At 47.6% G+C, this 14,511-nt stretch overlaps 1 protein-coding gene across 1 annotated transcript; it reads left to right on the top strand.

Moving 5' to 3' along the window:
- Positions 1-4,972: 4,972 nt before the first annotated feature.
- LOC117144783 lies at positions 4,973-5,610 on the top strand. Its single transcript, XM_033310152.1, has 2 exons — positions 4,973-5,092; positions 5,156-5,610. Exons 1-2 carry the CDS (start codon positions 4,973-4,975, stop codon positions 5,441-5,443), a joined length of 408 nt encoding a protein of 135 aa, XP_033166043.1. The 3' UTR covers positions 5,444-5,610.
- Positions 5,611-14,511: the final 8,901 nt, after the last annotated feature.

Below are 14,511 nucleotides of genomic sequence, written 5' to 3'. Positions count from 1 at the left end.
GTTTGTTTGTTATTTTCTCCGCGCTGCACTTGCAAATTGATTGTATTTTAATGAAGTTCTGGTGCCCGCTAAAAATAGTCAACTCTCTATTGAGAGGGGCGGATCGGCGCCGAGGGGCGTGGTGCGGGAATTTCTATCTGGGCGCATTCCAAGTGCAGCAATATATCGGCAGTAACTAATTCCAAATGCCAGCTATTACGAAAAACTGGTTTGATCGGAAAAGCGTGCCTCGTATGCTCGACTCTCTTATTCGCTCAACCTCCCACCGACAGCCCCGCCCCCCAGCGCCTCTTTCGAGAACGCTCGCGCGCACTTCTAACTGAAACCGAAATGATTCGATGTTTTCCCCGCTGCACCGACTTTAAGTTGAATAATTGTTGCTGGGGTTGCCCTGCACTGAGAGAATTGTTTGCAATGCAATTGGGAATTCGCTGTTTTCTTTACGGTTTGGAAAAATCACTCTTTAGTACGATAAAATGCAAAACTAAGTTAACCCTTTAAGTAATATAAACCTTAAACACTAGTGTTGCTGTGCACCGAGGCACACGTAACCCACTGGTCAACTGCCTGACGGGTCTTGGGAGCGTGTCGCTTTTTGGGTAACCCCCGGGAGGGGGCGTTACCTGATCCGATCCCAAAGGGGGCTGGTCGTTATTAGGGCCCATTTGAAGGATCATTTGGCATGCATGGGAAAGACCGTCAATCAATGCGTGTTCTTGGGAAACGGCAACAGTCCCCGCATCTAAGATTATATTTCTGGCATAGATATGGGAGTTCTTTGACTTTGGCACGGCTGATAGTGGAAAAGGATTGAGGGACCAGACTTGGGCGACAGATAAGACATGTCTAGGAAGGCCGTTATCTCTCTCTTTATGCGCTGATAATGGAAGCCTTAATCGCCTTTTTAAGTACAATCGGTTAGTTAGGTTTGGTTTTAAACCTATTTACGGGATGGGACCCTCTGTTATGAAAGCGTGTAATATGGGGAGACCTTTGAGCAAGGGGTAAAATTGGCTTGCATAACCCGCCATACCCTCCATTGATCTTTCCTTGCACACCTTTTTATTGTTTCGCAAGCTTACATTAGCTTGGAAACTAATTTCGGTGGAGCCCATAGACAATTACGTTCGTTCTCGGCATGAATCACCGCTGAAGTGATTCAGCAGGGCGCTCCAAATGCATCCCTCGGTTGCCTAGGGCCCACCCCTTTTAACCCCGCTGTCTGTAGCCAGACAATTTGCATTGCCCCGTGAAACACGGTCAGTGGACGAGTATCTGGTATACCCGCTTGGCTAAGCACTCTCTCGAATGGGAACTGCCCAGAGTTCTGTTCTGGGACCGCGATTCAACAGGTTTGATCCGATCTGGCCGCCTGCCGGGCCATTTACTACTCGGCTTGGATTTTTTCCCGCTATTCAAAGTGCCACACAGCTGAAATAAATTAATTGCTTAATTGTTGTTGCTGCCTTAGCGGGATTATTTGAGATGAAATTTGCTTTTAATAAAAAACTCTCCACAAGCCGAGGGCGAGTCTTTATTTCGCCATTGAGCTCGGTAAAAAGTATTGCACTATTAGAGGAAAGCTTAATAAATTACCTTTGAATATTGGGTGCTTACATATACTATGGTGTTCATGGCATCCGCTGGAATGGGTTAGTTCTCAGAGTTTCGCCCTGTGTATTCTCTGGGCTTTCCAACCTTCAGAGATGCCTGTGCGTGGGGGTTTTCCTCTGCCCCTGTGTGCGTCTCCATGGACACATGTGTGTTTTGCTTTTATTAGACCAAAGTCGTGCGCTTCGTTAGCCAAAAGCTGAGTGAGTGAGTGAGTGAGTGAAACGCGTTCTGCGTGGGATTCTCTAATACGATGATGGTGGCTGCTATTTGGGTTTTGGCCGATTCTAAAACTGGTTTCCCACTTGGCCAACTTGCCCATCAAGGAGTCGCCACGAAACGAAATCGAATGGCAGTTGAATAATACGGACAAAACAAAAACATAAGCCACAACAACAAAGAGTTAAATTGCGCATAACATTTGAATAATTAAGCACTGCCTTTCTCGCCCGTTTAGTGTCGTATTGGTGTACATACATATATATTTTCAGTTTACCCGGCCAGGGATTCTCCCAAGATTCGCCACAGAAATTCCTAAGCCCGCTTGACCTGAATTCCTCGCCAGTCTCCCCAGGGAAATTTCCAGAGTAATAAAGGAAACCTTCTCCTCCGCCCACTCTTTCGGTTTGGGTTTCATAATCGAAACGAAAGCTGAGCTGGCGAAGTTTCGAAATCCATTACTCGGATTTCCAGCTTCGCGTCTTCCTAGGGATCCTCACTCCGCAGATACCAATGTATCTGAGCTGGCTTTGCCCTTTTTCCAGCTCTAACGGGAACCGGACCCAGACGGAACCTCTTACGGAGCGGTACAGCCAGATCGTCCCGTCTCTGTTCAAATCTGAGTATCTATGCATCTGTAGCTGCCTTGATTTTCTCATTTTCTCACACTCCAGAGCCGCCGAACGAGGAGCGCCAGCGGGCTTGGGACCACAAAGAAAAGCTGACTCGGAAAAGGGTGCTCTATGGGCGAAGGAAACCGGGGGAGTGGAGAAAGGAGGCGGGGAAAAAGCTAAAGAAATAGGAAATGTAGGAAGACAGAGAAGGGTTTCTCCGCGACTTTTTCCGCAGTTAAATGCTTTTGATTTCTATTTTCGATATACACATGTATGTATGTGTGAGACCGGCTTCTAACGGTCGATCTACTGCTGCCCAAATGGAAAGCTCATCATCTAGTGAATGAGCGTTAGGAATTTTTAAAAAACAAAGTAATTTTGAGTATGTTTGATTTCGAATTAAGTATCCAACTCTTTGCTACTCGAATCACGGGAACCGTCGAGAACAGAACTGAGGAAAACCGAAGACGCAGGCAGCAGCAGTCATAATTACGAGGTTAACCTTAAGAGTTGACACAAATCCGGGCCAGAGCCAAAAGCGAGGTACGGCGGCCTCTGTCGCTCGTTCCCAGCAATTAACTTCGAATGACACCAAATGCCACCGAGGCACGCCACCCGTCCACCAACTCGCCGAGTCGCCATCAACATCCACCATCTGAAATCTAGAGGAGCCGACCCGCTCCACGCCGCCCACCATCGGATCGCAATTGCAAGTGAACGGCAACTTTGATGCCGCCCACAAAGCGACAAAGTTTCCATACCCTCGCCAAAGGGTATCATTATCATTATTGGGCTCTACTGCGCAGTGATTATGTGTTTCATTGCTTAGGACGACGTCATTAGATTTTTGTGTACTTCAGGGCTTTGAGATACAGAGGGGTCTGTCTATCTAGGCATATTTATATTCATAATATTTTACGATATTAACTTGGCTGGAATTTATAAAGAACATAAAAAACCATTATAAACTGGAAATATTGCAATTGAATATATTTTATTATTTATTTTACTATTTCTTGATGATCTCTTCAATGTGGATGCTTGAATCATCCAATGTAAACTATTAGTTCATATCTAAGATGCAAATATCTATGCCTCATTCGCAGGGTATTCAGAGTTCCGATCCCGAAATTCGGTTTCAGTTAGGCTTCTCCATCCGCTGCTGACGATGTTGATGTTGTTGATGATGCCGTTGATGCCGTTGATGATCTTAGCTGGCTTTGGGCATGGGCAGTTTTGCGGTTTATTTGATCGGTGTTCGACTAGCATTCCATCTCCATCGATTTGTATGTGGGACTGGATGGCTGGGATGGAAAGGGAGAGGAACGGGAAGTCTTACAATTTTGTAACGATCGAGAGATGTGCTCCCCGATACACAGAGGTTCCCTTGTGAAGTGCAATTGAAACACTGTGTGAATTTTGTAAGCGCCGAGCTTTGTTTTGTCTGTATGTGCCTGTTTCTGGGCGAGTGTGAGAGTGCTTTTGACTTGTAACTCCATCTAATGCAGCGAGAGAAAAGTATCTTTGAAGTTGGACACAATCGTTCTGATGTCTGATATCTAAAGCAGCGAGAGAAAAGTATCGTTGAAGTTCTGATGTCTGATATCTACTCGTACAAGCTTGCTTTTGATTGTACTTAAGAGGAATGAATAGCTAGGCTCAATTTGATGCAGTTTTTCCTCAGTGTATGAGCCTTGCTTGGCCACCGCTCCCTACCTCGCCACCTCCCCCTGAGAAGCCCACGATCTGCGTGGCTCATTCAATTCAAATGGCTCGTGATTTCGTAAGCCCGCTTTTGTTGTTGTTGCCCCCCTGGGGGAGCTGATGGAGCTGCTGGGTTGTTGCTGCTGCAGCGGATTCGAGATTCGAGGCCATCGAGAGACGACTGCAAGTGCGACTTTGGCTGCAGTTAGACGTCGAGAGATTTGCAGCATTTTTCTTCGTCTGCGTTTTGTTTCTTTTTGTGTGGCGTGATGACCTTGAGCCGCTCATTTTAGCCAAGTGGCTCTGTGTGTTGGCCAAGTGGCTGAGTTGCCAGCATGTGAGTGAGCATGAGTCGGTTACCCAGTTCCAGTTACTTTTGGCAGCTCTCGTTGGAGCACTTTATCTTTCTTCGCAGCACTGACCACTGGCCACTACTCGAATATGTTATATAAGAATGGGAATTGTTTTGATAATGATTTTTATTAATGATTGGCTTGCGATGCTATAACAAAATATAATAAGAAAAAGCCAAAATAAAAATATTTCTAATCATATTTGTAAGCAAGCAGCTTTGGTCGTTGTTGGCCTGTAGCCCCTGCTAATCCCAAGAACTATGAAATAAATATGACTAAAATAATGCGTTCAAGAGCACTGTGTTTCATAATTTGGCGGTTTTCACCCGTTTGAATACTCGGCAATCTTCAGCTTCCGATGAGGACCTCAACGTCATTCTTCGAGTCAAGAGTTCTAGCAGGCTGAAAGGTGAGCCGATCAAAGCTCTTGGGAAGTAGTTGAAAACCGGCATCTTAAAGAAAACTCGATATATGAAGGATATAGTGTGGGTCAGCTATACCCTTTATCGGCTTGTCAAATATTTGTTTCAAAATTTATGCCCAATGGAAATCAATTTTCTAGTAGGGCTGTTCATGGGCTGCCTGGTAATTGTATGTCTTTCCTGCTGACGGATGATTCGCCCCTTACTAGTCTTTTACCGTTCGAATATCCAGGGTCTGGGCTTGGCTGTTGTTCTGGCGGATCCCTTGCCCGCTCCCCTCAAGCTTTCCCTGACGGACCAACCAGATTTTCGGCCACGCAGGCATGGAGAGCCGCTGGAGAAGCGGTCATTCGATGACGAAGGCATTGCAATATTTTTCCTGGAGGGATCTGACGACGTCACAGTTGATTGCGATGATCTCCGTTACGGACCGACCACGCCGGGAGGGCAAGCCCAGTTGACCGCTAGCTTGCTTTTTTGCATCCCGAGCACTCTGTTTATTAGCCGCCTTGTAGATTGAATATGTGTTATTGGAAGACCTACTAGCTTCCTTCCTTTGGGCCATATTGGCATGTGGCCTTTCCTTAAGGGAAAGGGTGGGAGAAAGTGCACAGTTCGCATCGTCATTTTTCATCCAAGTTTTCTGCTGTCGCAGTTCGTTTCTTGTGCGTTTCGCGAAATTGTCACAACCACAACCGATGACCTAATTACCTGGGGGCTCTTGGGCACACATCCACGATACGGGGGTATTCTTGGGGGCCTGTTCTTGGCTGTTCTTGGCTTCTCCGTTCACGTTTACTGAGTTAGCAAGAAATGCCTCGAATGTTGCAACAGCAGCGCTTCGGGCACTCATGAGACACACATTTGGCCATCCAAAATCGAGCGAAGCGAATTTCGCAAATAATTGGAGCAGTTTGCCAACGCTCACGTTTTGGGCAAGGTAACACTTGGCCAAGGTAAAGACAGCTCGTACGAGTATAGTGCCATATGTGGAAAAAACACAGTGCCACGCCAGTGTGAAGGGAAAACTCCGGAATCGATACCCATGTTGTTCTCTTATCGCCGGAGGAGGAGGGAGGATGGGCATGGGGATGAGTCCTGTTGCCGATTAGCCGTTGCCCTGCCACATCGATAAGGCAAATCAACACTCGATAAGCGTCCTGGGACAGGGCCCATTCCCGTCCTTATCGCTGCCAGGAGTTATGGCAGTCTATCAAAGTGTTTGTATCTGCACTGAAAAGTTTTCCGTCTCTATCATAATGCTAATAATTACACAAGAAGGTAAATGACTCCTTGAGGAAGTGAATCCCAATTAGGTTTTAGATTTGCTTTTTATGATTACTTTGTAATTGACATAAGCAGCTGACGATAACCGTTTCTTCGCCTATTCAAGTCTTTTCCATCTTCCAATAAACGATGTAATTGTTTTCAGTGTGTCCGGCGGTCAAAATCGCTGTTTCTGTTACTATACATCCTGGCATGACTCGATTCGCTGATATGACACGATAAAATCATAAAAAAAATCAATAGTTAGGTCCTAAAAGGAACGACCGAGCATTGCCCACTATCAGTGCGTTCTTCTGGGGGCGTTGACCAGGCGCGCGGTCCCGAGGTCGCTTATCAGCGGCGCTGGCGAGGAAAACCGAGAGCCGCAAGTCTGGGACATTGTCCGGCGATGACTTTAAAATCCTCCCGGACGGTCGAGGGGCGGAAGACCCGCAGAGGCTTATCACAAGACCGGGCGGCGAGCGTAAATAATACAATGTGGAGGGCACAAGGAAATGCCGGCGAAGAGGAGCGGGGCAGGAGGAGGCATAGTTTTTCCTCGGCCACGGGAAAGCAGGAGAAAAACGTGCGATAGGCCAAGGGGCAAATGAGCTGAAGGAGAGCGCAGAGGAAAAACAAACCTTTGGCGCTGGCAAAGTGCATTCGCCCCACCACGGAATGGAAGGCAATGCCAGGAGTAGGGGACACTCGGAGATATTTCAAGAGAGCAGTTCCATGTGTAAACAAATTAATACTGAGAACTAATTCATAACAGAGTGCCATCTGTTTCGGAAAAGCGTGCGAATAAGCAACTAAATCATATTTCCTTGAAGGCTAGATCGCATCTTTTCTGCAAGTGTACAGCGCTATGGGCGTCTAGGACCAGGGGAAATTGGTGCTGTTGAAGTGGACAAGTGATAAAGCAAGGAAAGGGCAGAAGAGCGCCGCGTAGAATCCATTAGCAGTCGCTTGGAACGGAATGGATGGAAACTCCCGATGGGCGGGGAAATGGGGAAATAGGAAAATGGGAAACGCGGGGTGCGGTGGGGCACGCGGAGCAGGCGGCAAAAAGTGCATGTGAACGGGAATGGAAATGGGTGCATGTGGAGTCCGCCAAGTAGCAACCATGTGCATGGCGACTCCCTTTTCCCGTCTCCTCCACTCTGTTCTCCTCGCCTCTTCTTTTGGTGGAAAGGGTTCAATGCTCGATTTCTTCTAGCTGCAGTGGTTGCCCTGGGAAAGCCGCGAGGCGGGGAAAACTGCAAGGCAAATGCCTCTGGGCAGGATCAACCCCCAATTACGTTCAATTAAAAACTCGAACAAGCTGTTGTGTAATTTGTGAATTCTGCGGGTAAAGGATCCCTCCAAAAACCCGACTTGATTGCCTTAATTGAGGTCGACGCACATTCAATTCAAGAAGTTGTGCCACCGAACAGGGAGTAATCACTGGATAACACGCGTCCGGCGGCATGTCGAGTTCCGGAAATTATGCAGGGTCCGCGGATGCTACCGATCAGGGAGTTGACTTCTCGATGAGGGCAGGATCAATGGTCCTGGGAACGAACTGAATCAGAGTAAGTTGAATAGAAGTCCTCGCCAGCAGGATATAATTGATGTGAAATATAATACAATGCATAAAGTAAGTGCTGTAATTGAACTACATTTAATTGATCTAACTCTAACGTTAGTTTAAATATTTTTCTATTGATTATGGTTGACCTATTTTCTTAGTGGCCTTCGACTTTATTTCAACCATGGAACCACCACCCTGAACAAACCAAAAAGTCGCTGCTCAATTTGTTCATCTAATTATAAACAGCCATCGAGCTGAGCCGATGATCCTCGACGGAAGTTCAATGATCCCAGGAAAAACCTGAAGGAAAAGGGGAATAGAGCAAAGAAAAGGGCAAACAATGACTCGGCAGACAAAGGAAAAGAAAATGGAAAAATGCCAGTAGATAGGGAAGGCAAAAGGCAGAAAGGCTGAAAGGCTGAAAGTCGGTGATTATGAATAGCCAAGACAATGAGGCTGCAAAGGCATGAAAGGACGTTCGCCACTCACGTGGACCGAATGCTGATCCTCGAGATGTGCGTGCTGCGATACGCGTGTGTTCCAGGAATAGCAAACAGGACACGCCCACGCCCACGCCTTTGTCAAGGAATACGACCCCGCAGGAGACTCAATCCAATCGCTAGTTGCTGTTGAGTAATTTGTGTGCTGCTGAGATAAAAATCTGTTAAGCGGTTACCGAACATAAACAGAGTCCGGGGTGGAAAAGATCATTATTACACTGGGAGAAAGGAATTAGTAATTTTAGACTACTAACTCATTTTTACAAAAGAATTCGGGATAAGGCAAACGGATGATTATATGTGAAATGTTGAAATATATTAAAATAATTATTTAAAAAGTGATCCTTTGCAATGGAACTTGTTTTTTCCAGTGTGGACATTACTTAACCCCGGTGCGCGGGGTGTGAGATCGGTAGCTCCTTCTGGTCGGATGCAGGCGGTCTATTTTCGGTCGCAAACCGGGGCACTTAAGGCTTTATGTGGGTCCTTCCCGGGGGTTGCGATGACTGGGTGACCTTCCCCTGTTTTGGGGGTAAGTTCGGTGCTATTCCGGCTATTTGTGTACTCCTGCATGGCAGTGCAGGAATCGTCACTCTTCATTACGATTTCCATAAACAGCCCGCAGATTGCAGTAGCTCCTTCTGCCAGGACAACTGCCGGAGATTGAAACTTCCCACATGGGTAGCAATTTATCAATTGAACGATCCCCGCAGTCACTTAACTTTCGAGGCTCGGGAACTTTGAGTGAGCCTCCTCCTAATGAATCGTCGCTGATTAATCGATTGGGAAGCAGAACTCAAGGAGGGACCAATGATTTTCTCCCTTAATTTCAATTAATTTGCCATTAGGATGCCAATCACTCGATCTGGCCTTTAAATAGAAACGAACTTCGATGTATTCCGCCTCTATTTTTATGCTAAGCAGTCGGTCAGGTAAGGAGAGGCTCCTATAGAAGCGAATTCCTGTTCCTTTGTCTATCCACAAATTGCCGGCAGATACACACACACAGCCAGGCAAATTGCGTTTTTATCTATTTTCTATTTTTACTTGGAAAGTGCCAGCATCGCGGCGAATGCAGCTGAGCGCGCGGAGGATTATAAGGCCTATCATCGACGACGACGCCGCTTCCTTCCTGCCTTCCAGCCTTCCAGCCTTCCAGCCTTCCTGCTGCCGCCGCCCAAATAGCTGTAATAATAAAGTCGATCTCCCCAGTCCCTGTCTTCTGTAGGATGCGACAAGAAAAGCAGGAAAAACTCCTTGGCCGCTCACACAGATACACACTGCAGCCACTGCGGGCGCGCAGTTGTCGTCCTCCAATCGCAAAAGAGCGGAGATCGTTCTCCCCAGATCCCCCAGTCAGTGATGTCGGGCTGGATGTTTTCCCGCCAGATCTATCCTTTTTCGGTTATTGTAAATATATATATATGTGTTTAGGAATGCCCAATTTACATATATATATGCATAGCTTCAGACACAGAAACAGGAGCATACGATATATTTTGTGCTCCCTTTACATTAGTAGATTTTCCAGTTTCATATAGCTGTATCCTGTGGAAAGTGGACATGCTGTCATCTCTGCTGCCTGCTCCTCTGTGCGAGGAGTTGCCTGCCGAGTTCAATGAACCCCCGTCACCTCGTGGGGCAGCGCATTGCCTAGTCTCCGCCTCTGCCGAAGTCGGCTGCAGCTGCAACTGCAGCGGCGACGGAGGCAGCGCCTCACAATCCTTTTTCTTTGGGCTTTTCTCGGTGCACCCTTCACTTGATCTCTCGTGATCTCTGCCTGCCTCTACGCCCAGCTGGATGCGGAATGTGGTCGTGGTTGCCTCATGTTGCCAATGCCGATGCTGATGCTGCTGATGCTGCTGATGGTGCTGATGCCCTGCCCAAAGGAGCCGCGCAGGAGTTCTCAAGGGTTCCAGTGCGATGCGGATCGGTTTTGGCTGGGGGCTTTGGATTTCAGTTCGTGTGGGGAAATGTAAACACCGCCGTCATCATAATCGCTGTCAGCCTCTCAAGGCTGCCTGCATTGGTGCTGTTTGGTGGTGGTGCCCCTGGGGGCGGGGGTATGTATCCCTTTCGCTCCTCATTTTTTCGTCGGAATGCCCCGCTTGTTTACTCAAATGTATATTTGATCTTCAGCTGGGGTAATTCTTCGCCTCTGCCCCGTTGCCCTCTCGGCGTATTTCGAAACTGAAGTGCACTTGTGTTTATCTGTAAAGGATTTTCAAGGAATCTCCCAGGGGCAGCCAGCGTTTTTGCTGATTCCATGACATTTCTTGGCGCTGGGGGATCACATTTTCCAGACGTACAGTTGCGCCCGAATTGAGTTAGCAAAAGGGTTGGGGATCTTTCGGTACGGAAAGAAGGTGTACGTTTATCTGATTATTGCTAAATATAAAGGCTTCTGTAGAAATGTGTAAGGTAACATTTAGTCTTCACAGGCTCATCGCTTTTAACTGCACTTCAGAAGATCGATCACCAAGTCATCCTTTATGTCCTAAGGCACCCCAAGTACAGTCACCACAAGCAGTGTTTCAAAAGGATCGGCCAGGGTCCACACCACACACACACACAAACACACACGAACAAGAGTCAACGAGTGATGGAAGAAGAATAAACAAATCACTAAAACAGGGGAAGTGAGGGGCATGAGGTCTTCTGGGGACAGGAGTCCTCCATCCTACACACACGTACGCGATTGGCGATTATTCATGACTTTGTGGACTGGGAACAGGACATTAAAATTGCTTTTACGCCAACTCATCGGCCAGAGGATCAAACTGGTTCTCGGGCGCTTTGTATGCCACTCACAGTCTTCGGATTCAGATTCAGTTTCGGATTCAGTCCTCACTGAAAAGTCAACAGTCCTCAGTCCTCAGACCTCAGCCGCTCCTTGGAAGTTGGAATCTGGTGAAACCAGTTTGCTGCGCTGCGGTCTCGCACTCCTCTACCTGTTGAGCCTCGCGGATCCCACGAAAAAAGGGATACATCGCATCTGGGAGATATGTTTATCCAGGCGGCATTTGTGTGAGTGGGAATGGTGTGTCTGTGTGATTGCCTTTTGACGCAATCGCAATCCTTTCGTCCTCGCCACCATCGCTTCTTCGCTGCTTGTGTCGTTTTGAAATGGGGGTTCCATTTTCGATTCATCGGTCTTTTCGGGTTTCGCTTTGTTTTCCTTGGGATTTCTGAGCTGTGATTGCTCTCGGGTTTGTGTACAGTTTCGAAAGTTAACTGGGAGTGGACGCTGGAGGCCCCAAAGTGGCCTGAATTGGGAGCAAGGAATGATGCCAACCAACTGACTGACTTATGGATTTATTTTTGAGATCAGTACTAGGAGCGTTGAGCATGCATCTCTTACTGTATAATAAACCTGCACAATAACTAAACGGCGAGCTTGAAGTGATCTTGGGCTACTTTATGCGAGGCGTGCTTAAGGTGTGTTCGGTTAAGGATGGCCAGAGATCCTTAACTTGTTCCCATTTGAAGCACGGCTATCTGCATGTCTGGTTGCCTTCCCGTTCTTAAGCCGAAGGAATTTGTCAACTCTGCGGATAGCGACTCCGTGCTGTGCATAATAAGTTAAATGAGACTTCTTCACTCTATAACGCGCACAAAAAGTTCCCCTTTTTTGTGAAGTAGGTGTGGGTATGGGAAGGGGTCTTGGCTTCGGTCTGTTACTGGGACTGGGACTGGGTCTGGGACTGGAGCTTGGTCCATTCTTGACTGGCCCTCTCAACCTCCCAAGTGACGACGGAGAAAGGCACTTGAACTGCACTCTTTTTCTTTCAATTCTCATTTTTTGCAGGCCGGTGTCTTCTTTGGCCTTTGCATTGTTGCGGGAAAATTGTGCGCATGCGCAAATGCGATCAAGAGCAAGACGTGGAGGGCAGGGAAAATCCCCCGACCGCAGCAGGAAAAACAGAGCAAAAGGCCGCACAGATATGTAGGAAAATATTGTGTGAAAAGTCGGCCCGGATGGGTGGTTAGGTGGATGGATGGTGGATGGTGGATGGTGGATGGCCAGAGAGTTGAATGCCCGACTCTTTCCAGAGGAGGTGACGTTTGGTTAATGAAGGGTTTTGCGAGGTCGGCGCTTTCCTGCCTTCACATTTTCCTACTCCTCTGTTTTTGGTAAGTGGGAAGTCGAAGTCGAAGCCAAAGCCAAAGCTAAAGCCTCACCTGTCGGCGGTCCAAGTTCTCAGGACCGCCGCCTGGGAAAGCACTTAAATGGTTATTCATGCCCAGCTTAGCTTTTCCTCTGGCCAAGGAAATTGTCTCTGTCGCTCGATCTGTCCATTGCGGTTTTCCGCGGGCCTCTCAGTTTGTCTGCAGGAAGATGGAAGCTGTGGCAACCGCAATCTTGGCCTGGCCCGTATACGTAATTCGCCCGACCAAGAAGGAACTCGCGATCAAACCGCATTTGCGAGTGGGTCTAGGCAATGTCAGGCATCTGTTGCTGTTGCAAATTGCTGAAGGAAACGCACGAGTGCCGCAGGAGAGAGTTGGCAGCATCACTAGCCATACCACACTTAGAAAAATTTAAGATTATTTGTTGTGGTACCTGATTTTTGTTAGCTGATGAAATCTAGAGTTGTTAGGTTAGTTATATATCTATATCCCATTGTAAGTGTTAGATAATTCAACAACTTATATACTTTCTCCATGTGCAGCGACAGTTGCTCTCTTTTGGTTCATTCAACCCGACAGACACGAGAGCCTTCCAGCTGGGGATAGCCATGGCTGTGGCTGCATAGATGGATGAATGGCCGAATGGCCGAATGGCTGGATGGGATGTGTGGATGGACGGATGGTTCTGTTTAGCCGCTCGGCTTCTAGCTGCTTGGCTGACTGCAGTGGGCAGAGCTGCCGCCGCTGGAGCTGCGGCTGATGTGCAACTGGGAGGTAGAGTTCGATATGACCACACCACATGCCAGCAGAACCAGAGAGGACTTGGATATACCAGTGGCCCCTGTTTGGCCTCGAATTGCAAAAGCCGAAAGCATGTTTTACAAATGGATTTCATGTTCGGTGCGTTATGTTTCTCGGAAAGGATTTCTTGTCATGGCCATGTCTGCTTGTCGATCGCCGTCGTGGATGGCTGCTTGCGAAATTAACTCAAATGAAATGAAATGCGACAAAGGCCGCTAACATGGGGCATTCAAATGGCCCAAGAGTCGTTGACACGCCGCCTGAAGAGCACTGCATCTGCGGGTGAAAAAAGGGCCAAAGCACCGGTCATTTTCTGGGGATCGCCACACACTTGGAACTTTTAGATCCTGCCAGTCCGCCGCGGTGGTCATTCTGTAATCTGCACCACATCCAGGTCAAATGCATGTCAAAGTCATTAAAATGAAACGAAGCCGAGTATCTGGGCTCCTGGATCTCGAGGCGATCTCTTCGGCTTCGGGGAAGGGGGCGGTTGTTGCGGAACACAAGGAGTGCGTAATAAAATGCAATCAAAAATGAAGAAACAATCGTTTTATGGCTTTCCCACAAAAAATTCGTCCAGAAAATGTTTTATGTATCAGGAAACTGTGAAGGGTTAATGACTAGGGACCTTTTGCGGAGTGCCTGTTGGTCGAATATTTCAAAGAAAATGTTTTTAGAACCGATCTGAAGATAAGGGAATGTGACGAAGCAGCGAGACCACGAGACCACGAGTTACCCCCAAGTAAATAGGGCTCTCGTTGATTCATGGAATTGAGTTCAATCAAGGCAGGCGTCTCGTTTCGAAAGTAACGCAGAGTTGAATTCAAAAGTTAACTCTATTATTAAGATTACCAAAGATTTATACTCGCCGAAACACGAACACTTCCATAAGCACCTCGCGGCACAATATGATCCTTTTCGAAACCAGACCCATGTGCTGCCGCATATCTTGAGTACATATCTTGAGCACTGTATGCAAATTAAAGAGAGCGGCACTCAGAAATTCAACTCCCGTTCCGAAGGATTGATCGCCGCGGCCGTCGGATGACATATTATTTAGCAAATTGAAAATATTTCTCAGTTGGCAATTCGCACGTTACAATTACCTCTTTCTCCGCGAGTCCCCGCCCTCCGCCCGCCACCGCCTTTTTGCACCCTCTGAGCCCCCGAAGCGGAGCGAAAGGGATCGCGTTTATTGTTTTCTTCCATCTCGAGTTGCTTTTTCTGGGCTGGGCTGGGCCCGCTGCACACACATCGGAATGCAAATCAGAGGGGCATGGGGCGGGCTATAAAAGTATCCTCTGATACACACACTCA

This window comes from Drosophila mauritiana, chromosome 3R (genome assembly GCF_004382145.1).
Source record: "Drosophila mauritiana strain mau12 chromosome 3R, ASM438214v1, whole genome shotgun sequence".
Classification (NCBI taxonomy): Eukaryota; Metazoa; Arthropoda; class Insecta; order Diptera; family Drosophilidae; genus Drosophila; species Drosophila mauritiana.
This window is presented reverse-complemented; position numbering and strand designations above follow the sequence as displayed.